Source organism: Acanthisitta chloris, unplaced genomic scaffold (assembly GCF_000695815.1).
Source record: "Acanthisitta chloris isolate BGI_N310 unplaced genomic scaffold, ASM69581v1 scaffold1943, whole genome shotgun sequence".
In the NCBI taxonomy this organism is placed as follows: Eukaryota; Metazoa; Chordata; class Aves; order Passeriformes; family Acanthisittidae; genus Acanthisitta; species Acanthisitta chloris.
Window position 1 is genome coordinate 2,606 of NW_008665207.1, and position 27,832 is coordinate 30,437.

The window sequence follows — 27,832 nt, forward strand, 5'->3', positions numbered from 1 at the left end:
TAGTTGTTTCTTAACAGGTGCTGATTTCTCTTCCACGGCTGTGTTAACTTGACATAGAAATATATATCTCAAATATCCAGCATCTGTTTCACTTGTACAGTTTGAACTCCCTAAAAGTTTTTTTGTAAATTACATGTTTTGGACCTCACCTACAATCATAGACCCTAAAAATTGTGATTGAACATGATAAATTTTTATTATTGTGTTTATTTTTATGTAGGCTATGTTGATAAACTATCATTTAAGATACTAACATCTTATGTAGCTTTTTATTATTAGCTCATTTCTGAAAATTGCCTTTAAACTATCCATCACATTTAGACAAGTTAGCCCCTTAGTTCTTTCTCTGTCCTCACTTAAAAACATCTGAGTATGATTTGGAGAGATTCTAAGGTTCAATGAGCAGATGCCACAGGTGAGAGGCTGAATTCCAACTTTGTTTGTGATAAGCAGTGATGTCAGTGCTCTTGCTTTGGGACAGGTACCACCTCACACAGTTGACTTAGATAAAAATCTCAGCCAGTCTCTCCCCAGGGAACCACAGTGTGTGTCCTTGGTTTGGAAGGGCGAGGGAAGCCACTGGGAAGATTTAGTACTGGGAGACAGGAAGGGAGAGGGAGGAGATTCTTCACATGTTCTCTGGGTAACCTGCAGACAGACCTAGTAACTACTAAATTGGATTAGGAGCATAGAGTCCAAGCTAGGACTACTGAATATAGTTGCTCTCAAAAGAGAACTACAAAAAAATTACCATCCATTTTATCTGATGGATTTGATTCCCATTTATGTTATGGCTAGTACATTATTTGCCCAGCAGTGTAGGCAGATTTAATCTGTGCTCCTTTAATACCATGTGGGTGGTGTAAATAAAATGTGATGTTAAGAATCTACGTTGCTTTCCTACTTGCTTGACTGAGAAGTGAGGTAAAACCCGGTCACAGTAGTAAATGACAAAGCCTCCTTTGTTAAACCACGTTATAATCAGTCACAAAAGGTGAAAAAATCATACAAAACAAGGGATAATCATGCTCCAAACATTTCAGAAGACTGCAGTATATATGTGCTTCCTCTGTCTCAGTCTCTCTGGTTTTCTCTCTTTTTTCTGTTCTCCTCATAGCACATGTACAAGACCAGGCTTTTTATGTCATACTGCAGCAGTAGCACCATCCCACACACTCTCTGTCTCTGAAGAAATGTAACCCTTCTCCTGTTTATCTCCAAGTAGATTTTAGTGATTTCTAAACTGATTATCTTCTGTCTGAAGGAGTGTGTATCAGCTTAACCTGTAAAGAAATGACAGCCTAGGCTTGCATCAGTTGCTCAAATACAGGTATCTAGTGCCATTTGAGACACCTAAGTGTGCCTGAAACATCCACCCAGGGCTGGCAGATATGACACAGGACCATCAGGACACCTGTGCTCTTCTGGAGCAGCAGCTGGCGACCAGGTGAGATACTTCAGGGCATCTCCAATGGCACAATGATTTCACCCTACTGTTTCTGGGCATAATGTATGTTGAATATATAAGATGTCTGATCAGAAATTAAGCTCCTGGTTTTGTTTTTGTTTTGTTCTGAGGCCAAGTTGTACAAATCTGTAATTACATTGTCTTCCTCTTGATGCTAACGGAACTGCTTGCACACATAATTGCTTACTGTTGTGGGTAAAATGTACATAACTGAGCTCTCCAATCTCCGGTTCTGGCTATGCAGCAGCTGTTCTTGACAGGAACTTTAATAAATAACAGACCATTCAAAATTTGTCTTGTTCACAGTATTAAAGAAGCAAAGCCACATAACTTTTAGAGCTGATAACTAAAAATGAACATGTATGTTTACACAGAAGGCTTTGCACTTTAGGGATGCTAAAATCTTCTGTCAATTCTGGCAGCATCTAATTTCTGAAAGAAGCAAGAAACCAGATTATATAGCATCTTTCTCTGAAACCAGATTTATGTTTTGTGTGCCAGAACCACATTAAGCAAATCCTCTGCTTCCTTCTAGAGGAGCTAGCCAGTTTGTACCTCTCAAGAATTTTCTTTTTTTTCAGGGATAAATATTACTTTGAAAACGTTTCCATACACCTGGGTAGTGACCAAAACCAACAAATAACAGAGCAGGAAACCATAATTCAATTCTTTACCATATAGAAAGCTTTGCAGATGACCTAAACAGCTACATTATTTATATGCACTGGCTGTTTAAAGAGGTTTATTTTGGTTTTTTTGGCTTATGAAAATGGAAAATCTGTCTCTTTTATTGTATTCTGTGTACATTTAATCAACTTGTAATCCTCTCTATAGTTCTGTGCCTATATTGCTTTTCCTTCTATTTCAGAGAACAAGACAGAAAAATAGGCGTAAAGCATTCCCAATAAGATGCCTTTCAAGCACACAAATGTCGCAGGCTGAATTGGTTGCATGGCTTTAAGTGCTGAGGATTTGGAGTGAAATCAGCATGAGATGGACCTTTCTGTTATTACTTAAATATTTTCTCGCTTAGATGGGTACTGGTAGCAGTTGTGGTAGATGATAGCTTTATTATGAATGCTGCTTTTTTGTTTTGTTTTATTTTGGATTTTTGTGCATATCTGTGGTTGATTATCCATTTGGTTAATACTGTTTCAAGCCTTATTTACGGTTTTCTTTTAAGATAATATCAGAGCCGAAACATATGTCAAACCTCAAACCTGAAGACCGACTGGACTGCTCTGTAGATTGGCTCCTTTCCTCTGACCTTGCTTGAGAAAGCATGCAGGCAGCAAAGTGACTTCTGGTGCATTTTGTTGGGTTATGGGAGAAAGCCAATTCCTCCAGTACACCAGGTGTATGCAATTCCTTGGAAGTGCATCCAGTACAGTAACATGTAGAAATACATCTCAAAGAACACATGAAAAGAAAATTATGCATTTACTGTGACAGTAGTTTTTCTGCAATTTTTTTTTTTTGCTTGGGCAGGTCCCAGACATTTTCAGCTTTGTACCAGTGGCAAGTTGTCTGTATTGATAGGCAGGTTAAAATTCAAGACACCTTTTGACATTATGCCAGTTACTCTTCAAGCAGTTTAATACAGCATTTCTTTCTGACATTTATCAATATTTCTTTCTGATATTTATCAATATTTTCATTTGGTGTGTGCCTCTCTAGAGACAAAGAACTGAAGCTGAAATTTTCTATCATTCTGTCAAAAATGACTGAACAAAACAGTAACAAAAACTACATTCTGCTGTCAGGATTTCTGACTTTACAATTTCTATATAGTAGATACAATATGGAGCTAGTTTGGGTATTATAATGCATATATTTATATCCAAAAAGTTCTTACTAGCTGGTCTGAGCTTAAAAATTTTAGAATTTGTGACTCTTTGCTGAAGCTGTAAACATGTCCACAGTGGTTTAAAATGGTGTTAATAATTTATTGATTAGCTATAAGAGGAAATTTAATTTTGTTAAAAGGAACATAAATAGGAATTTAATATGCTCATTTATTTCCCTTGTGATTTTTTGCGTATTTCATTTTTGTTCTTCCTTCTCTGTCAATGCTTTACTACATGCTCCTGTCTGAAAAGATGGGTTAATCACCTTAATTATGCATAGGAAAAAACTACATAATCATGAATTAATGTGCTTATTTTCATAGCTGGACATTCTTGTTCTTATTCCATTCTTGTGTCCTGGTCTGAGAGTCCATGAGTAAAGCGGACCATAAAATCATTGAGACTAGGACCTAGAACCAGACTGTTGTTTGCTGTTGGGCTGCTGAGAGTTCTCCTGATAAAACAGACATTCAGGAATTGGCTGATCTATAGTTACGTCAGCTAAGCAGAGGTCGAGTGTATTTACTGATGTAGAGCAGCAGCACAATCGTTATCAGATCCTCCTTATCAGATGACGCATGTGAGAATCAACTGCTGAAGACACAGAGCAGTTCTGACATGTATCACTGTGAACATTCAGAAAAAAAGTAAAGTGACTGCAAAATGCTTCCACTGTTCTGTGCTCTACTGATAAGAGATTTTTGCCAAAATATAGGCTTGCTTTTCATATGAAAATGCCAATTATTCAAACTCAGAATCTTCTCTGATACTGTGCAATTTTCAGTGAAATTTTGCTTGTGGAAAAGATCCATGCTCATGGCCTACTATAAAATCTACATTGTTTGGGAATAGCTTTTTTTGTTTTCCTCCTGGGGTATACTGAGAAGTCTGTGAAGTTTTTGTGCTTTTGTAGGTTTCTCTCTTAAGTGATATGAATGCCCATAGCATTAATTATGTGTCAAATATTGAAATTATGTAAAATCCGAATGTGGAATGTGACTTTATGAGAACCACTCTTAACATACTGGTTTACTGATTACTACAGAATTAGACATTCTCATTTTAAATTTTAGAAGGATAGCTAAATCTGTCAGCAAAATAAAAGCAGTCCAGTTCTATAGGAAGATGCTGTAAATAATCCTACACATCACATAATTATACTGCCTAATCTAACAGTAGAGGAACTGCTGGGACTATTTTTTTATTAATAGAGTGCAATACCATTAATCTATTTTAGAGCAGTGTTTATCTTTTTCATAATTATGAGCAGCTAGTTAAATGCAATGACAGGTCTAATAAATAGAGAATATGTAAGCATTGTGAATAGGATTATCATGATACATTTATCTTATTTTCTTTTTAAAATTCAAGATCTCTAAAAGGTTTGAAAAACCTCTTAACTGACTTCTATGGAGTTCCTATAATCCTATTTATAAAAGAAAAGTTTCCATGTTCATTCACTGATGTAGGTCTGCAAAATACCGTTTAAATATTTTTCTGTTTAAAGATTTATGAGACAACATGTTTCAGAAAAGTGCCACAATTCTTCAAATGTGGGATTGGAAAGTGCTGACAAGATTCAGAAAGGGAACTCAAAAGCAACCTTATTTATCACAAGAAAACACTGGAACAAACCTGAAGAAAAAGTGATTGTAATTTCCAAAGCAGACCAAAGCCTAACAAATATTAAATTTACAATGTTATAAAGGATGCTACTGAAAAAGACAGTGAAGCTTAAGGTAGTATTATTCCACCACCAATGAAAGCATAACTTGTTTTGCTTTATAAGACACCTAGAATCGGTAGTTTAAGACATAGTTATTAAGCCTTCTGGTAGTAGAAATCTGTTGGAATTAAATGAAGTGTGCATAAAAAGATTGCAAAATCAAAAAATTATTTTCTTAAAGGTGATATGCTTTTCTATTAGAATATTTCATGTCATTTCAAAATCATTCCAGCATGTACCAAATTTATAATTTGGAGCTTGGAAGAGGCTACTCAGCATTTCAACAGAAACCAGCTATCCTGAACAAGTAGATTCTTGGTATGTAACAAGAATAGAGGAAAGGTGAGGAAAGGAAAGTTTTTTCTCTATGAAGTCTAGTGCTCAGTCACAAGTTCCAAGAATCTGGGTATGTAGATGTGGATATAGTAAGAGGCAGCTTGGTACTTGTGTTGTTTGAGAAACACTTGTATAATGAATCTCTCTTCTATGCGTGGGAGAGCTGTTGTGTCTCGCAAGTCCCAGAGTCCTGCCTTGCTGACACCAGTTGCTTAGCTCAGCTGTTTTAGGTATTTACAGTACTGAAATGTTGCTGAAGATCATTACAAATATATTAAGTGCATTTGAAGCACGAAATGTGCATCATTGGTGACAGAAGGAAAATGTCCTTCATGGACTGTTAATCCATGTGTCTTTATTATATGCATAAGGTATTAATGTATATCTAAACTACTCATCTGTCTTCATAGCTGAAGTTTTTCAGTGGCTTTATCATGAAACTTTGAATATTTGCTGAACTAAAAAAATCAGAACAGATACTCTTCACCTAGAAAACACTCATTTTGGTTTTACATGCCATTGTAAAACCAAAATGTATATGTAAACTGATACAATTCCTCTGTGTTCTGTGAGATTCGTGGCACTTAAAATTCTGACTTATGATGACTAACACTATTACTGATATCAGCATTATATTGTAGAGTGATAAACATCTAGGAGACAATTGTCTTCAGTCTTAGAGTACATACAATGCTTTATATTTACTTGCTTTGCATCAGTTCGATATTGAAAATAAATGCCTGTATCGCCATTAGAATGGGACTCGCAAGACTAATCTGTAGGAAGCTGCCTTGCCTAGTGTCTTCACTGCTATATACTTGCAAATGTGTTCCTCTCATGTTGTTGTAGATAAACATTTGAAAAATTTTGATCAAATAGTGCATCTAAACTTAAACTGCAGCTGTGTATTAATGAAATTCCTCACTATGGGATCTATACAGCTACGTATAGTGTATTTTGTGTTGGAAAGGTAAGGTGAGGGAAAATGCCCTCTTCATGCTGATACTCTCAGGCTTCACCTCTTTGGCATGCCTGTTTGAGTGCAGGGAGTTGAATGACAGAGGGAAAAAATACAACCAACCAAACACCAAGAAATAAAACTGGAAAGGACCAGAATTAGTTTAGTTTAGAGCAAAAGCATTGAGGGACCTAAGTGAAGGAGGCCTACAGGGGGGCAAGGTTTGCCTTTCATATGCCTGGCCCCAAGAATCGAGGGAATGCTAAAGAGCTTCAGGAGCATGACTAGAATATGAAAGTGGACAGTGGGCATTCATGAGCCCTAGCAGGAACAGGTGGAGAGAGCAGGGAAATGCCTGTACCTGGTCAGAGCTGGAGGCAACTGGAAATGAATGGAAAGATGAATGGTAGATGAAGTAGAAAAGTAGACGAAAATATATAGGTTTTGTTGGTGTAATCTTTGCACTTATATTTGTGTACCCATTGGGTACCCATTGAGAGTGCTGGTGTTTGAAAAGATTTGAATCTCTTAACTCAGCAGCTTTCACAGACTTCTGAATAAAATGGTCTGCAGGAATACAATGCAGTTAGAATTGTGAACTTAATGTAACTAATGAAAAGGAATCACAGTCTGGATTTTCAGCCTTAAAATGTTAGGACAGTCTGGTTTGTAATTAGAGGACATGAGCCACTGGGGTAAAAGTCACAAATACACCTCACAGAGGAATTATTCCCATGATCAAATTGTGTGTTGCCAGATTTGGGGACTCATAATCAAGTATGAATCTGCATGTCAAGATATTCTGGCTCTGAATGGCATTAATTAATTCCTCCTACTGCAAAAATAATCCATGTCAGACAAGTAGATAGTAGAAATGAGGTCGTGAAAGTTTAGTAAATTTTATTGTCATTTCTGTAATCATTTTTGTGGTGGAGGTGCCAAGATCTCTTTTTTTTTCAATATATCAGAATCTAGTTTGAATACTAGCACAAAATAATTAGGTCTTATTTTGATCAATCATCTTTGAGAGTTATTGATGTCATTTTGTGAGATCATTTTGAAAAGGTTTATTTCTTTGTACTGTAAGACTATCTTGCTCTGCTGTTTTGTGTTAATTTAATGGTGCTCCCCTTCAAATTTTTGTAAGGGTATTCCAGAAGAGTCTGAGATTAACTATTCTGCATTAAAATTTAAACTAAATGCAGCTGATGTGACCTCAAGATAATCATAGTGATGAAAAGCTTAAAGGAGTATTTATATACTAGTGCATTTTGGAAACGAGTTGAAAACAGTTATTTCATGGCAAAGCATCCTTTAAATTACTCCCAGGATTAACTTCACATTAAATCTGATTCACTGTAATACAAATACCTTTCTTTAATGCCTAATCTAGTATCTATGGGGAGAAAATTATTACATTATTTTTACTTACATTTTTTCTTCATGTAAAATGCATGAATCCATTAGAAGGATATTAGCAGAATCTTAAGATTCTATATATGCATTTGTCAAACAGAAAATTTCAAAGACAATGAAAACAGAAGATTAATAGAAAAATTATATGAAATACTTATAGTCCTTTGTTCTCCAAACAATTATGCCATGGATCATCTTTTTTGGGGTGCACATATGCCTGTTATTCTGTAAATGTTAGCTGTTCCTACTTACCTCACTATTTGTTTGATGTTACTGAGCCTTGAGCAAGTTTCTTCATAAAAACACATTAGCATTTTTGCTAGTGCAGTTACTATATTAATCTCAGTGTTCCTACTCTGTGTAGTTCACATTTCATTCATGTCCCTTGGCTTATTATGTTAGAGGAGGTTTTTAACCTGACTTTATTGGATACTGTCAGTTAATCAATCAGGCATTTTAACAGTTTCATAAAAATGAAGCAGCAGCAACAGCTGCATTTGCCTTAAATGTTAGAAAGCTAGATTTAGATCTCTTTATTGCTTGATTTGATTCCTCGGCCTCATTGGGAGTGCACCTTTTCTTCTTCAATGTGTACTTCATTTATTTATATATGGGAATATCTCTAATAACTTTGGCACTACAAAGCTTTTAATAATCTGGAGCAAAGCTTCCAGCTATATATTTACCTTTCATTTGAGCGTTTTGCAATTGTCGTGGTTTAACCCCAGGCAGCAGCCAAGAACCACACAGCCACTCACACACTCCCCCACCAACGGGATGGGGAAACGAATCAGAAGGGTAAAAGCTACAAAAACTCATGGGTTAAGATAAAGACAGTTTAATAGAGGAAGCAAAAGCTGCACACACAAGCAAAGTAAAACAAGGAATTAATTCACTGCTTCCCAAAGACAGGAGGTGTTCAGCCATCTCCAGGAGAGCAGGGCCCATCACGCGTAACGGTTCCTTGGGAAGACAAACACCATCACCCCAGATGTCTCCCCTTCCTCCTTCTTCCTCCCACCTTATATACTGAGCATGATGTCATATGGTATGGAATATCCCTTTGGTCAGTTTGGGTTACCTGTCCCATCTGTGTCTCCTCCCAATCTCCCATGCATCCCCAACTTCCTTGCCAGTGTGGCAGTACAGAAAGCAGCAAAGGCCTTGACTCTGTGTGAGCTCTGTTTAGCAATCACAAAAACATCTCTGCATTATCAACTCTGTGTTCAGCACAAAACCCAAACATAGCCCCATATTAGCCTCTGTGAAGAAAGTTAGCTCTACTTCAGCTCAAACCAGCACAGCAATCATTTCTGTTTTTCCATTTTTTTTTCACAATGGTAATAAATATGGGTTGTAGGGTTTTTTTCCGCTTTGTGTGCGTCACTGCACAAAATGGAAATCTCAGGCCAGTGTTAACACCAAAATCTCTCACACATCTTTCAGAATTGTCCTTAAATCTTTGTATCAATTTAAAAATCACAGAGTCCACAAGTGCTTTGAAAGTTGCTTACAATTAAATTTCTAGTCATCAATAATCATGAAATATGACATTAAGAAAACCTCAAAACCCACGGAAATAATGAGCTGAGACATATGTAAAATGGCTTAGAAGGGTCACTTCCTAGTATGGTCAAATATACTGTTATTGAACAATGCACAGCAGATAGCCAGCCAGGTCCTGATCCTGTTGTTCAAGCCATATAAGCACATAAACAGCCTTTAGCATTTGCTGTCATTTGTTAACCTAGGAAAGGATGGTGGCTGCTGAAAAGGGTGATATCCATCTGATATATTGTCATTTTCACATTATCTTTCCAGAGTGAAACATGACTATTCTCAATCTGTAATGGCAATAAAATCTTAGAGACCTTTTATCCCAATGATACAATCAAAGAGGCTGCAAATACTCTCATTAACCCTGAGCTCTTTTTGGAGGTTTCCTTGATTAAGGCATACATGCAGAAACAAATTCACCAGAACTGAACTGATAATTAGAATTGCATTTAATTTTCCCCACCCATTATCTGTTCAAGAACATCTTGCTTTGCATATTCAAGACATCATGCAGATATCTGCAGGTGAAAGCAATACGTTGGTAGGAGACTACTGAACAAGGCACTTTCCCATTTGCATTCATTTTAGGAAATTCAGCTGCTGCATACTTTGCTATAGTATTGCTCCATGGTCTTTATTCAGGTAAGCATTCCTGTGTGATCAATGCCAGTGTTGTTCACTACTGTATCAAAGCTGGCTTGTTTTCCTTAGGCAAACTGCAGCCTTACTTCTCTGACTAATGTAATTTTAGATTAAAGTGAATAACTTGATTTCAAAACTAAGAATTCAAATAAAAAATATGGTGCAATAAAGGATGTGAAGAGTAATGGAAAACAAAACAATGAGTTGTTTGAGAATATAACAGGCAAATCACAGTATGTAGTTACCCTTTCTAACAAACTGGTTTGTTTTTGATTTCTTATACTTTGATTTCTTATACATGCAGGGTTCTTCCTTAGTAAGCATGTAAACAAACATCTTATAATGTTGACTCAAGAAGCTACTAGTTTTCTGTTTTGAGATAAAAATGTAGCCAGGTTCTTACTTGAAAGGAATGTCAAGGCTTTGCAGAGAAACTAAAGTATAGTGATTCATTCAGTAGAGATATGAAAAATGAAGCAAAATTTGGCAATTATGTTAGCCATGGCCAGATGAGAGTTGAACTTTTCAGGTTAGATTTCACATTCCTAGAGAAGCGCATTTAGGGATGTTGTAGTGTCATCACTTTGAAGAATTCAGATTTTAATTTCTGAGTCCTAGACAGGGACAGACATCAAGTACAGAATTTGATGTTATCACAAGTTGGGTTTGAAATTTTCTTATAAATTAATGCTTTCTATAAGCTCAGTAGTTCTCCAGCCAAAAGCTCTTTCTTGTGTAGTATTTGTATAGATAGCAAGCATAACATTTTGAAGCAATTTCTTAAGTAATTAAATATGGCTAGATTAATTTAGTTATGTAGTTAATTTTGAGTTTATTGTAGGACCTTTTTAGAAACTAATGGGGCAGTGTATCATTTAGTAGTTAAGAAAGATGGTCATTGTGTTGGACATAAAGTCTGAGAATTATTTTTGGTGTTTTGCATTTCTGTTGGTTATTGGGGTTTTTTTCCCCATAAGAGCACAAAAAGTGTCTTATAAGACACAATCCATGTGCTTTGCCTTAGGAAAGATGCTGGATCTGATGCTCTAGTTAGCAGCGCCAGTTGTACAATGGTGTAGGTCCTTAGAATGGAGTGATAATTAATTGTGTTATATTTTCTTCCACCTGGAGATTCAGAGATGTTAAGTAAAATGTTGTATGCAGCAAAACTCTTGATGAATGAGTGCAATTTCCGTGTTATTTTGATCAGGAATATTCTATGAATATTGTCATCATTTTGAGAAATAGGTTCTGGATTTTCAATCTAATCTACTTATAATGTCTAAAGTGTATACAAACAGGCCAATTTAAGGCAGCTACATATATGATGAGCAACAGAAGATTAAAATATACTGGAGGTGAATAACAGTCTCTGTTTGCTAAATTTTCTCAGTTTAATCAAAATAAGACTAAAGCAACACTTTTGATGATAGATTCTGGACAATACCTTCTGAGGGATGCTCCAGTTCAAATCTGGAACATCAACAAATTGAAAGTTATGAAAATCTTGTCACTTTTTAGTGGCTGATAATCAGGTTGGTTTAATGGCATGTTTTCATATCAGGCAAGACATTGTGAATAGCAGTTAGGGTTAGTACATCTTATTGAAACAGAGGTTAAAATGCTTTGCAAGGTGATTAAGAACACAAGCTCATCAAAGTCCTGAGTGAAGTATAGAAAAACGTAGGCAATTCTGTGGTAAGGATAGTGGCCTGTCCCATCATGGTGTCCTCTAGATTAGAGCAGGGCTGCAGTTTGCAGCCTTATAGGAGAAACTCTTATGTTTAGAATGAGTTAAGGCAAAACAACCTGCAGCAACTAAGGAATGGCCTCCAGTGTACTTTCCCAGACTTACAAAGCCTGAACCCTGTATATTGAAGTACCAGGAAAATGGCAGCTGTATAGCAACATTTACTAAAAATTATTTTTTATCTGGTTTTCCTCAATTGCTGTCACAGCTGTTTCCAGAATGAAAACTGATATCCATGTAGATCATATATATTGTATGATAGATAATCATCATACTGTTCAAGAATGACTTTTTTGGAAATATTCTTCCTGATGAGCTTCAGGGACTTTTGTTCTGTTTAATTCCACCAATCCTGAAGTATTCAAAGATGGAGCTATTCAAAGACAGTGAATGTTTGTTTTTTACCTGACATTAATTCAAATTTAGTTTCTCATGTCAACAAATCCTAAATCAAGGTCTCAAGTGTAAATATGAATGACAATGTTACATTTCATCCTATTTATGACCATTCTTAAAAAATATAGGGAAAAAGTTCAGCCTCTTGATTCTTTCCTCTTTTAAACATTTATACAGCTCTCAAGTGTGTTTAAGCTATTCTAATGTTCTACTTCTCATTACCAAGACCTACTTTGAAGTACTTTATTTGGCAATTCTTCAGCAGAACATTTATTTTTAACAATTCCAAATGCCAGAAGTTAGTTTCACACATAACACAGAGTGCTGAATTCTAGCATCTCCTAACTTTTTTTCTACACTTTAATTGCAGTATTGCAGTTTTAAATAAAAACCCTATTCATATTTTTACATTGTCATATACATTACATGTACTATATCCTTTCTTCAGAACCACTGAGATGGTAATGATTTTACAGCAAAATTGTACTGTAATAGCTACAGCTGTTGTCCCAAAGCATTTATGTCTTGCTCTGTCTTTTGAACGAAAATTTCTTTTAGTGAAAATAGATTTGTTGAAGCTGTTAATTATTCAGTAGAAAAGACATCTGAATTAAGGTGGTGGTATTTTTTCTACAATCCTTTTAGGCATACAAAGATAGCTTTAATTATTTTAATATTTTATGCAATAGTCTGTAATTGTTCATAATGTGTATATTTGTATTTTTTACACTTTACAATTTTATCCCAAAAATACAGATCTGTACTTTGTTCCTCAGAGCCCATGATACACACTAAAAACAAAATTCAAGATAACTTGGCTCTGTCATCCCATCTGGAAGGTGTGATTATATATCAAAAGTGTAACTTTTATATTGTCATACTTCAAGCATTTAGGTTTAATTATAACTAGGAAAGCAGAACTTCTAAATCAAATGACAAGTTAGAGCTTGGATTGAAGTAGGATTATCATGGTTGCTATATTGCTTGCTATGTTGACTTGTTGATTTGATTTCATCTGATAGCAAAACTGCACATGCACGTGACCCCTAAACTTATTCTGTGGACTGAGTTCATCAGAACTAATGTACATGATCTTGAAGATAAATCAGATTGTTCGGACAGTATCAGGTTGAAGATATATTGCTACCCATGCACTTGTGCTATAAGATGGGTGAGGGGAGAGGCAATGATTTCTAGAAAAAAGGAGGTGGAATGGGCCACAGAGAGATAGCTGAGGTACCATATCTGGCCACGTCTTTAGGCCTTTTTTCAAAAACCTCTTCTTCTGTAATGTATTTTAATATAGAACCTTCTTTAACCTCTGTTGACTTAATATATCATCAGTGCTAAGTTGTATGTGTGTTGAGAGAAATGGAATGCAAGATGGAAAGAAAGGACTGGACATGGCATTTGGTGCTCTGGTTTAGTTGACAATGTGGTGTTCGGTCAAAGGTTGGACTCAATGGCCTTGGATGTCTTTTCCAGCCTAAATGATTCTATGATTCCACGGCAGACTAAGCGACCAAATAGTACTATATTTCATGCTTTGTCTGTGGAAGTCAACAGGTCAGAAATGAATATAAAATCATTTGTAAATTAGCTCAGAGGACCTAGGTTACTTACCAGAATACAGGTTCTACAGCTTGATGTCTCAAAAAATCTGTAACCATTAATTAAATAAATTTAAAAGTTACCAAAAGTGTAAAAGGCTTGGCTACATTTATATATGCTGATCTGTGGTAGGAAGGACCTGTGGCAGCAAGGAAATTCTGTCCTGGTTCCAATTTCTATCTTGGAGAAATCAAAATGTTAATTATATACAGATTATATAGTATTTACTGTAGTTTGATTCTACAGAGAGATCACAGAGCAAAATGTCATTATTTGAATGCTCCTGTGTTTGCTCATATGTGACTTTATCAAGTAGGGGAAAGGGTGCTTGTGGTGTTGTACTTGAAGATTCTTTGATCATTGGGAAATGACATGATTTTCAGTGCTGAACACTTACTTATCAATCTTCTGTCCTTAACAACTGCAGAAAAGACACCAAAAAGGCTTTCAAAAGCAATGACAGCAACAGGTTTTCTTAGTATTGCTCCAGAAAATGTTTTCAGTGCAAGTTTACCAGTTCTGGTTAAATGCAGTTTTAAACCAAATAGCATCACTTGACTTGTTATACTATAGCCTGTTCTCAATGTTTCTAAAATAACTTTATACCTCTTTTCATGCTGTTTTCAAAGGATGAATATCAACATTCTTTGACCCACATTTTCTGGTCCCCAGCAATGAAGAAGATATTATTCATGCTGATTCACTGTGGGTACCAGTGACTTCAGGGTGAATGAGGATAAAGCAAAGAGTAATGGGAGATCAATTTCCAAACCCTTGTCCTTCTGTGATAATTGACAAGTTGAAAAGACACCACTGCATGGGAAGATATTAGAGTTTCAAGAGTAGCTGAAGCAACATGTAGTTTCTAGCAACACTAGGTAGCTGAGGCAACATGAGAGGGAGAAAACAAGTCTTTTCAGACCATTAGATTTATATAGTTGCTCACAAGAGAGACACTATTTGCTGGGTTGTGTGATGAGATCAAATATTTAGTACATCACAGTCATATTAAAACAGTCTGGATCACGTGAAAAGGAGGGTGATTATGGCATAATACTGTCATCTGGAGATGTGCCTTCTAGCAGGAACTCTTTTAAAACAGCAAACATCTCCCACGACTCCGTGACCATCCCTGGGGAAGAAGTAGGTCATCTTTCTCACAAGCAAGGGAGATGCAGTTGTGATCACTGGGAGCTATGAGGTAGGGCAAAGGGTGTTCCTCTGAAGCACAGACAGTCAGATGTGCCAGGCCTGCTTTCCTCTGATAATTTTGAGTGGCAGAGAGGTTTGAATATTATTTTCTTGATGGAATGTAGAGCCAATGCTCAGATGTGAGTATGAGGTGATCTATCTAGAAATATCCTTCATCTGCCATGGTATCTCTCCAAAGCAGAAGGTGGAGATGGTGAAAAGTTACGCAGTTGTAAATAGCAGACCTTTAGTATTAACGAGGTTTAGACACTAAGGCTTCTGAGGCAATTGGCATTTGTTTGATTAGATTTCTTTAAAATTATGCAAAAATTAAAAAATTCTTTAGAGAGCTTAGATCAGTTTATGGTTTCAGGTGAAAACTGTGTAAAACTGCATGGCATTCTGTGATTTCATCTGGGTGCTAAAGAAAACTTACGAATTTTGACTAAATTTTTTAAACACATTTGAACCTGTTACTACATGAGACACAAAGGATAATATTTATAAAGTATTAGAGTGGTAAATAATAAATTTTTAGGACGAGTAAGGTAAAATGAATTGAAGCCTAATAGAGGATGCCTGCCTGAATGAAAACCACTTCATCTAGCATAAAAATGATCAATATTTGAACAACCGAGGCAATTCTATCACCATGAAAACGCAGTTTTATCATTAAGAAAGTGTAAATTTCAGTGTGTGTTATATAGCTGCACAACTTCTATTTTAATTCTTCCATATGGAATTGAAGTTTTGGTATATCAAAATGTTGGCTGAATTACCAGCACATTCAATATTTATTTTCTAATGACTGAATCATAATTACAGATCAGTGTGTACCACTCATACGCTTAAAATAATCATGAAATACATGTGATTCATGAAACCCTTAGCAACCACAAGGCTTCCTGTGCTCAGACACAGCAGTGACTGAGAAGTAGTTCCATAAAACACGCTTGCAGCACTGGAAATGTATATCTTTCTTGCATTTCTCAGTATCAGAATTTATTGAGGGCACCTCTAATTAGAAGAAATATTAGGTAACTGCATTCAAAACTGCATTTTTTTATGATACTAGGGAAACAGCCATCAAGGTCTGAGTCAGGAGCTGTCTGTTCTAATCCTTGCTCCCCATTGGTATGCTGACCTTGCCTTGCCTGGCAAATCTCCCCATATCATCTTATTTTTCCCTACCATAATATAAAACCCCTGATCAAAGGTTATCCACTTTTAAGCCATGATAGTTGGCCACTTCGTAACTGTAGGTGGGAGCAGGGGAACAGGAGTGCAAAGGGGTCACTTTTGAATTTTTACTACCATATTATGTATATTTCTTGAGGATCTATCATGCATTTGTATGATCAGGTCTAGTCTTTTATAGCTATGTATTACAAATATTGCAACTGTATTTCAAATTTTCCTTTTTCATAGCCAGTATTTTTCTTCCATCTTGCAGGAAACACAAAAATAATGCATGACTTCTAGTCATCTGTACATTGTAATATTTTGCTTGTAAAAGGGAGAGCATGGACTTTGTGCATAGTTGACTTTTATTATTAAATTCTTTTATATTTCTGATCTACTTTGTTTTAAATATTTGCTGGAGGGAATGGTGTATTTAGATAAGGATTTATTTTATACATGCATGTCTTTAATAGAAAAGTGTAAAATTCAAATTATATCAACTGACATAAAAATAATTGGAATTTCGGCAATTGATGTAGGGAATTTTAGAATTTGAATGAAATAGTGATACATAAAATTTGTTGGGACTATTTTAAGATGGAGTTTCACTGTTCCCATTTTGGATTTCTCCTTATTCAAATACTTTCCTGAATCTCAAATATGTAGGAATGTAAAACAACGTGGGATTGTAAGATTGGGCTGTTCTGAATAGATGAGCAGAACTTCTCATGGTTCATGATTTGGAATTGCTGGATATTGGCCCTTTTTCAGAGTGTTCATCCTTGAGTGAGGATGTAACTTCTGCCCTTGAAAGCTGAGAAACAACTGACAGAGCAATGCTTTCAGGTGAAAGTTATTCACCTGATTATTACGGGAATGACTACAGGTAGCAAAACTGGTTTCCAGTTTTAATTCTAAATAGTGTTAAGGAAAATTCCCCCCTTCCCCAAAGATTTGTAACTAACCATATTGTCAGAATATGATTACTCTCGTCTTTAATTTTAATTCACATTATGTATCAGCTCATTTTTACTATGTAATATTCATTTAGTGGGTCAAATCACTTTTCTAATAAAGTCTACAATTATCCACTTAATTTTATTATTCAATATTAAATAGTCCAAACAGAACATGAAACACTTGTTTACAGAAAATAATATATTTTTTCTGTCCTTAAACTTGTTAACACATTCTCATGACTGTCACAGCTAGGCTTTTCTCAACTACTTCATGGGAACATAATGATTTACAAGTTGGACTTAACCAACACAGATAATTTTTTTTAACTGACATTGTGATTGCTGAATATAAATATAACTATTTCTTGATAATAAGCATTAGCATGTGTTTATTATTTTCAAAGACTTAGCTGTGTGTTCACTAATTTCAAAACATAGTAGGAAGCAGGGTTAGTTTAGAGTTTACTTTTTACAGTTTATTCCACTTCCCCTTTAATAGGACTTGTAGCAAAATCCATGTTTTTTGGGGATTTTTGGACAGAGTTTCCAAAACAGTTTCAAGTGAAGTCCAGATGTGTAAGTCAGGAAGCTGTTTCTTTGCAGTGTTCAGTGTTGGGGAGACTCACATAGCAAATCGAGACTGTTTTGGGAAAGCAGACAGAGGGTCTTTTTTTCTCAGATCCTCAGTTAAATTCAGGGTGAATTTTACTCTTCTGGTTCTTGAAGACTCTTAAACTGAACCTTTAATTCACACTTATTCTCAGCGATCACAAGTAATTTATTTTCCCTTGGAAATGGAAGAGACAGTCTTTAAATATAATCTGAAATTGAGATTGTCCAACTAATCTGCCTTTCTACATTACAATCTCCCTACTTAGGTAATCCCATCCCTGCACCTTTGTTATGATTTTAGGTTGTGTTCAGGACAATTGTTTGGTATTTCCAAACATATTTCTTTCAATGAACTTTGCTTGGTTCTATATAAAAAAGCCCAACATTTTCTCATGAGGACACTGCAAAAAGTAATTTTTAAAATTTTTTCTATTACTGAAACTGTCATAGGAAGTTATCTCCAATAATATAAAATCATAAAATCTATCCTCAGTTAATTTGGTACAACCCCAGAAAATTATGGTAGATCTATCAGAACTTCAATTCACACACGGGAGAATTTTAATAGGGGAGATGGGAACAATTGAGTTGTGATTTTGATACTGTTAATCAAGAGTATGCTACTTCATCTCCTAGTAAGAATTCTGCTTCCTCTGGTTTTCCTGTGTTTCTGAGTGGGTCTCCAAGCTTCTTGCCCTCAGCTGAACATTGGCATCAGGTGCATAGACAGGTGAGGACCAGGGGAAAATAGGTCCTGGGAACCTCACAGATGGCACTGGTAAAGAGAGGTAGGAGCAGAGCACATTTGGATTGTCCCTAAAAACATTTAACACCACAGTACTGTTAACAATGTTTACCTAAGATGACAGAAGATGGTTCTCCACCTACTCCCTTTATTAATTGCAGATGTATCTTTCTCCCTTACAAACTGGGGCTACTAGTTTAAAAATGCAGTTTGCAGGTGTCCCAAGAGAAATAATACTACTGTTTACTATGTGAATTTGTTTTTTTGTCATGTTTTATCACATTAATTCTGCATACATTTTGCTTTGCACTTTAAAACAGATCAAACAGTCCATACTTCTCTTTCACAAAATAGCTGCTGCAGTTTTTCTTGTGGCTGTCTATTATTTCTTAGTAGCACATTTCACAGAGCAGTACAATTTGTTACAATTGAAAGTGTCATTTCAGGTTTTTTAATAGTATTTCTAATATTTGTTTTCAATTTGTCACAATTAAAACAAAACAAACAAACAAATAAAAATCCTGCCCAATACCTCTGCAGCAATAGTTCTGTTTTGTTACTTTTTCTTGTCCTCTTTTCAAGTTTCTTTATCTTGTGGAGTGCTGGGCTATAAGTATTTAAATACTTGTTGATTTGTCTTATAAATTGATGTATTTATTCTTTGCTAAAGTATTGGTTTCATTAGTGAAGTGTAAGCTCCTAAACTCTGTGGCTCTTTCACTTTAATGCATAAATGTTGAGTATATTCAGATCGTTCTTGTACTGTTATAACCCACTTAATTTTGCTGTGTTGGAAGTTCATTTTTCTAATTTCTGTGGTAGGCCTCATTATTATCAACTGACAAGTATTTGATCAGTGACACTGTGGAAAGGTTTTATTGCTGTGCCCAGTTTCCTAGTGAGAAGTTGTACAGTTTTCTCTTGGAAGTGCACAGCAAAGATTGGGGGCACAACTGGCCACAAAGGACATTCTGGTTAGGTATGGGGCAAAAATAATGCACTGTGAGGCTGATTCACCATTGCAACTGCTTGTCCAAAGAGTTTTTGAAATCTCCATGCATACAAAGCTTGAGCAGAAGTGCCTGAGTAATTCTGTCTACCTTTGAACTTATAACTAACATTGAGGTTGCCCTTGTTTTGAGCAAGAGTTTGTATCAGGTGGAGGTCCCTTCTAACCAAAATTATCCCATGGTTCTATGATAGATCTGTACTGGATTAGATAAGGACTCTTGAGGACATCTGCACAAAGAGAGTGGATGCCTGAGATGCGAAGTTCACTGGTGATACAGTTTTCGTCCTTTTATGATTCTGTAACGTCTTCAGGATGACTTGAGCTTTTACAGATTGCCCAGTCTATTATTGTTTTCTGCATTCCTCCTAGAATATGAACTATACCTACAGGGCAAGTTACATCAGTTGATTCTCACCTATGCAGGGAGATATTACAAGGTCACTGTCACTTAAAGATTCCCTCAAGGACTCCTTTCCTCCTGCAGTCATAAAAATTACTCCAAATACCTGTCATCTGGTCTATGCCCTGAGAAAATGTGGAACAACTGGAAATTGTAGGATTTTAAGCCATTTTGAGCTAATATTGTTCTACCAGAGCCTGGATCCCTGCTGTGAAGTGTTAAAATTTTATTTTTGTACATTTTTGTGTATTTGAAAGCAAGTTTTCAAATTTATTTATGCTTCCACTTTAGGAAGTGCAATTTGGAGATGTGCTCAGTCAAACATGGAGGGAACAGTGTGAGTGGTAGAACCACCCTATGACTATTTGCCATTAGTGGCAATGATGCTGCCAGACTCAAGTGGTCATTTTGCTGTTGGTGTGCAGGAGGGGCTGTCTGTGTGTTTGTGTGTACTACTGAAGAGCAGACATCCCAGAAGAGTTGCAATGTGTGTGCTGGGTACTGCGAGATGAGTGTCTATGAATAAGCTTCTTCAGTCTATAGGTACCACTGAAGTGGAAGACATTATGTACTGGAACTGTCTCCCATGCATAAGGTTATTTCTATGTAGGACTTTGCTCCCAGAGCATTTCATCCACCCACTTCATTTCTCTGAGAAAATTTTTTAACACTACATTTTCCATCCCATTGATATGAAATGCACTGTGTAAAATACAAAGTAAATATGGTTGCTAAGAGCCTGATTTGTTTTATGTTCCGTGCTAATTTGAATTGAATTAAGGCTTTAGAGAACTGAGGAGGCTGGTCTTAAAACTCCATTTCTAAAATCATCCTTGCAGGCTTGAACATAATTGTGCTTAGGGCAAATAAATGTGAAGAAAAGCCTGAAAGTGGTTTTATGGCACAACAGTATTTTCCAAGTCTATTAAATGTTTTATATATCACTGCATTTTTGTAATTCATGTATTTTAATTAGGTCCAATCAAATATTGTATATGTCCAATAAAAATAGTGTAATATATGTAACTTATTATTATGGAGCATATTGCATATTTTATATGTGCTCTTTCACATTGTAAATATGATTTTTTCTGAACATAATCAGCTTAATGCTCAGTTTCAATGCACTTTTTAACTAAATGCTTGTTTCACATTTTTTCATGCACATAAAAAAGATTATTTAATGACAGTTATGTTAAAATAATGATGTGTACTTCCAGAAATCTTTATCTTGCATGATACAAAACTGTAGATTATTTCTACTCAGAGATGCAGCACAGAGAGAAGGTAAATATGCATACTTTAAGCATCCATTTAGTCACAGCTCTGCAGTTATTGACTAAGTTTTCATTTCACTCCAATGCTTTGACTACTTTGTATGGTTAAATTGAGTAGTGTCAGAAGTGTTCTTGTCATTGGAAAGTTTAGGAAAAATTTGAGTTTATGTGTATGAGTGTATTGCTACAGAGGCCTGATGCCTCTGTAGTGCCTGTAATGCCTGAGAGGCATTACAAAATCCTCTTTAGGCATATCCATATTTGTACTATCAAAGAAAGTTCTCAAAACTAAAAGTAAAAGCACACTGGGGAATAACTGGTTTTTTCTAATGCCATAGGCACTGCCTCTTGTCTGGCGTAATGATGAATTTTCTGTCAACACAGAAACAATAGACCTCCACATTAACTCCCACTAATAAGAATACAAATTCTGCATCAAAAATGCACTAGAGGCCTAAATAAGAATTAGGCATTTAAATGAAGCAAAATCAGTACACAGTAGAAACGAAAAAAACATAGTTAAACAACTAAGCACAGAAAAATTATAGAAAGACAACATGCAAAGTTTTATTTTTAGTTTTAAAAAATTTAGAGACTCAAGCATAACAGTAATGTCACAAATGAATAGGAAATTGTTCTGATGGTGGTTAATGAGTCCTCTGATTTTCTGGAATGTGTATGCCTTTTCTTAGCAGGTCTTACAAGTTTAGCAATCTATAAAGCATGTAACCAGTCATTGTTATGTGCATTCTAAAACCAGGTTTTCTTAAAACAAGACAAGAGATTCAGTGATGTTCTCTTACCTCCACATTGTGTTGGTTCCAGGATTTCAAATAGAAAATGCAGTCACTCAAATTTGATAGAAGTATCACATGATTTATTTTTTTTTCCACAGATTAAGATGCTTGGTAAAGCAGCTGGAGAAGGGTGACATCAATGTGGTGGATTTAAAAAAGAATATTGAATATGCAGCATCTGTGCTGGAGGCAGTTTATATTGATGAAACCAGGTAAGTGACAAGTTTAAAGCAAGTAAGATTCCAAAGGTCAGATGCAACTGTTGACTGGAGAGAAATGCTCACAGAAATGAGTCAGAATTTTACAATCTGGTTGGTAAATACATAAATTCATGAAAAGCTGTGATTTATTTTATAATATTTGATGCTTTGTTTATGATTATTTTTACTGGCAGTATTACTGGCAATCATCTATAATGTGGCTTGACTCCAGTTAAATTAGAAGTTCTAAGTATTTGGCTTCATGAAAAATTTTAAGATATGTACTACATTGAAGTTAACTAGCTAACTTACAGGTTTTCTTTCTGTATGCTGGCCTCTTTTTTCTAAGCAGAACAGTCTTGTAAAGACATCTGCCAAAACTTCTTCGATACTGTTGGAGCGTGCAGCGTATAGCTCAGTTCCATACTATATTTAAGAATTGTTTCATGGACCTAACACTCTCTCTCTTTCCGTCTTGTGTGTGTGTTTCTCCCCTTGCAAATCTGCATAGTTGATACTGTGCTTGAAGTACTGCTTTATTTTTTTCCTGTTTCTTTTCCTTTGACTCATGTAATTCACACACTAAACCTTGCCAGTCCAGAGTTTGGAGCATCTACTATTGGGCACTAGAAAGCCTACCTGTTTGAAAACAGAAGAATGCAAACAATAGTAAATGAAGTTAGTGCCAGTGGTCCAATTTTGATGGCAGGATCACTTATACTGGTGTCCTGCTCTTAGAGTCCATGCATGTCCAGTTCATCAAACATCACCCCCAAGTCCTTCTCACGGCTGCTCTCAATCACTTCTCTGCACATCTCATGCTCAGGGAGCTTTGGAAGATCACAATCCTCTTTCCCCTGTATTTTGGGACACCACTAGTGGCTAGAGCATGTATTTTGCATTCGTAGCCATGGGACCTGTGTCAAAGCTGCATAGGGGAGAAGGACATAAGCCACTGATTATACCTTCATACACCTCCCAAACAGTGGGATTAAATGGGTATGGTATTCATAGCTCTTTCTGAGTAGTAGCACCAGGACATGGAAAGTTAATTTAGAAACCAAGTAAATACTTGGTTTCTAAACTGAGGCGGCTGCTGTGGAAATGAATAGTATCAGTGCAATGAGGAATCCAGTCTTCCTGGCTCCATGTGGGAGCATCAAGACAACAGACATTTCATGCACAGAGAAAACTGGAGCAACTGAAAATACATAGGCTCTGGCAGCAACAGGTACTTTATTTTTGCTCTAAGCAAGTCTTTAAATAAGCTAATTGCCCTCATAGGACTTGAGAGCACGATCATTAAACTGCCCAAATAAAAATAAACATATATAATTTTATAGCAATGTGCAAGAATTTCATAGTCCTCAGGTTATTTTCTTAATCCTAGGGGCATCATGATCTCATAATGGTGACGGTTAATTTTCAAAAATTCTACTTCAGGATATCAATAAAGCTTTTGCTCTTTCTTAGGTTGTTGCACAACAATGTTGAATCATACTGATTTAGTGCACCCAATATTTTGTAGAGTATTCTGAATTTTCATTGTACTGTCAGAAAGGAGATCTGAGACATTATTTATTGAATACTTGCATCCTCCAATGCAACCTCAGAGTTTGTAAACCTGCCATATTTTGGTGTCATTCCTTACCTATAGCTAAATTTCTGAAGTATATGTATGTAGACGTAAGTAAAGTTTTCTTATGCTATAAGGAATAGTTAAAAATGAAACTAATGAAACCTCATTTCCAACTTTATCCTTTAATTTTTATCCATATTCTTCATTTTGGTTTGTAGTGTTTGATTTTGCTGTTAATCTCTCTTCCTCAGACTATTGCAATCTCCATGAATTTCAGACTCAATGTGATGCATTTTTTTAAACTTTGTGTTAAACATATCCTAAAGATATAGACTGAGCCTCTGCATCTTAGTTGCACAATATTATGTACGGTGTTTTTTAAAATCTTTATACTTCCCCATTAAAATATATTTGTAAATTAAGATGTTTATTGTGTGGCAGAGAGACACAAAGTCACCACTAGTACTTGCATAGTAGCCTTTTTTCCATGGCAAGCTGCAAAGATAATCACATTTTAAATAGCATGACCAGTATGCTGTAGTCTAAATCTGCACTAAAAAAGATAAACACACAAAGGTCTCTTGAGTTCCTGGGAAGCTAATGCTTAAGGAACAAAAGCAGTATATCATTGAGTCAAATGCCAGTGGAGGCTGAATTAGCTTGTGTGGTTGCATTTGTCCTTGTTCCCACCAAAGAATACAGGTTCTTTGTCCTGCACAGAACTACCTCTGTGGGAGTCTGGGACTGAGTTAACCAAAGTCATTAGTAGATTAGAAATAATAGTTTAGATCGTAAGCAAAATGGCCCATTCCGGTGGAGCCTGAACATGCACTGTAATACATTACAAAGTTCAAATTGCTTATTTCTTAGATATGAAGCTTCTTACATATGAATTATTGTTCAGTTGGAGTGTCTACAACTCGCATGAAAATACCCAGACTTTATATTTTAAGCCATTCTTGAGCCCTGGATTTTTTCCAATGAATTTACTGACCCACTTCTTAGGTATCCAAGCTTCAACCAGCCATCTAAAACTGAATCCTGTTTGCAATGTTCTCCCCACCTTTCTGGGAGGCATATTTCAATATCAGCTGGGGGAAGGCTCTCTTAAATATCTCTACAGACAGATAAGGAATAGCAACAAACAGTTCATTGCTCTTTGCTCATCATTCTGTTATGCTGTATATCCTGTTAAACAGGATAATAAAATGGTCCAGCCAATGGTCCCTCACCTATTGCACAAGGACCTTCTACAATTCTTCACAGGCACAGAGATGAAAAAAGCAAAAAAGAAAAGTCAAAACTAAGGTAAATAAAGATCCAAGTATGATATATCTCACAGACTGTGTTCAATAATGTAGCCAAGGATCAAGGAAGAGATTGGTCTTTTCCACAGCTCTGGAAAACCATTCGTGCTACTTAAAAATTACATCTCAGGTATTATTCTGGGAAAACCACTTTTCTCTTTATAAGCCTGAGTTTTTTTCAGTGAGCAGTTCCAATTTCTTGCAGTAGAAGATACCCATTTTTTCCTTCATTTTAGTTTATTGGAAAGCTTGTATCATGCTACAAAGTTGTGATGTGGACACAGAGGTACATGCAAATGTGTAAGCTGATGGCGTATTGAATCTTTATGTATAGTGCAACAATCAGCTGGAAATGACGGTAGAATTCATATCCTTTAGCACAGGATGAAATATATTTTTCAGTTCCTCTGACTTTCCCTTTGCCTGTTCCTATGTTTCTCTACACTACATCCATTTTTATGAGCATTTTTTATAACTATGTATACTCATTTCCGTACTTGTGCTTTCTAAAACCATATGCAGCTGGATTGGAGAAAAGGCAGAGAAACACCATGACAAGTTTTATTTATGAAGTTCTGAGAGCAGTCTTCTTAGAAACAGGGATAGGCAGTAGGGATAACCTTCCAAAATGATGAAAAATTAGGTTGGGCAATGACTGCCAATATCCCATTTAAAAGATTCTGAGCTGATGGAAAGCTGGAAAGCACAGACATCAGGCATGCATGTCTTGCTTTCCTATGAGCTTTACTATCTGTGGCCCCATGTCACTTAATAAGTTTGTTTAACAAGGCCTTTTTAGGTCTGCTGCATCTTTTAGTGCTGAATAATTGTAAGCTGCACTAAATGCTTCCATGAAAGAGATCTAACATTTTGGTAGCTGAAGCAGAGGTTCACTGTCAGCTGAAAATAACCAGTGAAACTCTCACGGTTCCAGCCCCTCAGCAGATCTGCTCTGTGGAAGAAGTTCAAACTTACTCAATAGGTGTTATAAATAATTCTGACAAATCTTGCAGAATTTTCTCCATTAGTACCTGCCACTTGGCTCAAAGCAATGGAAGAAAGATATTTAGAGTCAAACAGGAAATAAATACAGCCTGATAATTCAGTCATGGCAGCTGTTCCGTTCCTGGTAAACACAGCTCTTCATTCATGCTAACTGAGAAGGAAATAAACCGAATAAAATCTAGCTGGAAATTATAAGATAAAAGAAAAGTGCATTCCGAAGCTAAATAAAAAAATAATAATAATAAAAAAGATTTAACTTCTTGTGGAGAATAATTTTTAGTTGTTCTGGGTAAAATCAGAATATTTTTTTCCAATCAAGTCTTATTTTTAGATGTGTTAATATTTTAGAAAATATACTTGGTTTCAGGAGGATATTTATCTGTGCAGTTTCAATTCCATACATGTTTTTTAGCTTGTTTCAGGCTTTTAAGAAAGCCTCTTGAGAACCTTTGATTTAGAAGATACCATGTTTCAGTAATGTATGAAGCAGCTCTGTTGTATATAGGTGGCAATCACTTTGAGCATCTTTGATTCAACAAGACAAAATAAGAAATACAGGTTCATGAAGAGAGGAAATGTTATTAAGGGTAAGTGGTACTATGAGAATATATGTTTACATGAGAGCTCTGGATATACTGAAGGTATTTCAGTGATATTATAATGGCAAACACAGCCCTTCTTGTTCAAAAGCTCTCATTTAGAAAAAAAAATACACATTCTGATATGTATAATGTTAGCTAAAAAGAAGGTCATTAAACTCAAGCTTTGTGACAGCTGTTGTAATAAACACCTTGGACTACACTGAATTTCCGATGTACTACTCCAATAATGCTCCAAGTATTTCTGTGGTTGTGGGACTTAAAACAGGGACCAACAGCCTCAAATTGTGGACTAAAAGGAGATAGTTTAAACTCTGATCACGTCACTTGCAAGATAAAGAGTCTTGTCATGTCATCTCACCACATGTCAACGTGACCCTTAAGTGCACCACAGAAATATTTGCAATATGAACATGCATGTGTGTATCTTTGTCTTGTGGAGTCCAAGGAAGAGGAAAGGAGTTAATACTTGACAGGATCCTGGTGGTCACAGAGCTGTGTGTTGTGGAAGTGTAAATAGAGCTTAGCAACAGCCCAACTAAATGAAATTCTCCCATTTCTGGGAGATCCTGAGGTGAGGAATGGTCAGTGTAGCCTGTTACTGGGAGGCATTTAGTACACAGTTTTGGTTATGTTTGCAAGCTAGAGAAGGCTGTTCCCTGGCATTTTCAAGTTTTTCAGTACTGCACAGAATTCAAGTCCATGGTAACTATTCCATCTTAGGCTAGGAATTAATATCTCAAAAAATAATGAACTGGGATACTTGTTTGGTAACCCTGTGCTTTCTTTCACTCTCTTCTAGCCATCAATACACATTTAGCAGCTTCTCCTTATTTTAAATGAAAGCAGAATCAGTGAAGGCTCCATCTTTTATGTTATAATTTCCACAAGTTATGTTCAATGTTGTAAGGCTCTAAGCTGGTACTACATGAGTCACTGCTAAGCATCTCACAGCAGGAACCTGTTGCATGACATTGCAGGACCATTTGCCTTCTGTTCCCACCTGTAGCATACAACATGTAGCTGACTTTGTGAGTCACATCGTTTCACTGATTGCAATGCTCTGGTCATGGAAGAAATTGTGCTAATTCAGACACCATTATCTTTTCAGGGTAACCAGCAGAGGTGGTGCAAAGATTGAGAAAGTTAAATTCTCTTGCATCAAAGAGATGTACATATTTTAAAAAACTTTAAAAAACATAAATTCTCAATCTCTCTGCCTGAAAATACATTTGAAGTGGCAATTATTCAAGCATGAAG

At 36.0% G+C, this 27,832-nt stretch overlaps 1 protein-coding gene across 1 annotated transcript in view; it reads left to right on the forward strand.

The window, feature by feature from the left end:
• The first annotated feature begins 1,391 nt into the window (after nt 1–1,391).
• The window catches only part of LOC103799308 (calcium/calmodulin-dependent 3',5'-cyclic nucleotide phosphodiesterase 1A-like), a 43,777-nt gene continuing 17,336 nt past the window's right edge, over nt 1,392–27,832 (forward strand). Inside the window, exons 1-2 of the mRNA XM_009071615.1 lie at nt 1,392–1,447; nt 21,981–22,094. Coding sequence (XP_009069863.1) covers nt 1,392–1,447; nt 21,981–22,094 — 170 coding nt within the window. The remainder of the gene's footprint in view (nt 1,448–21,980; nt 22,095–27,832) is intronic.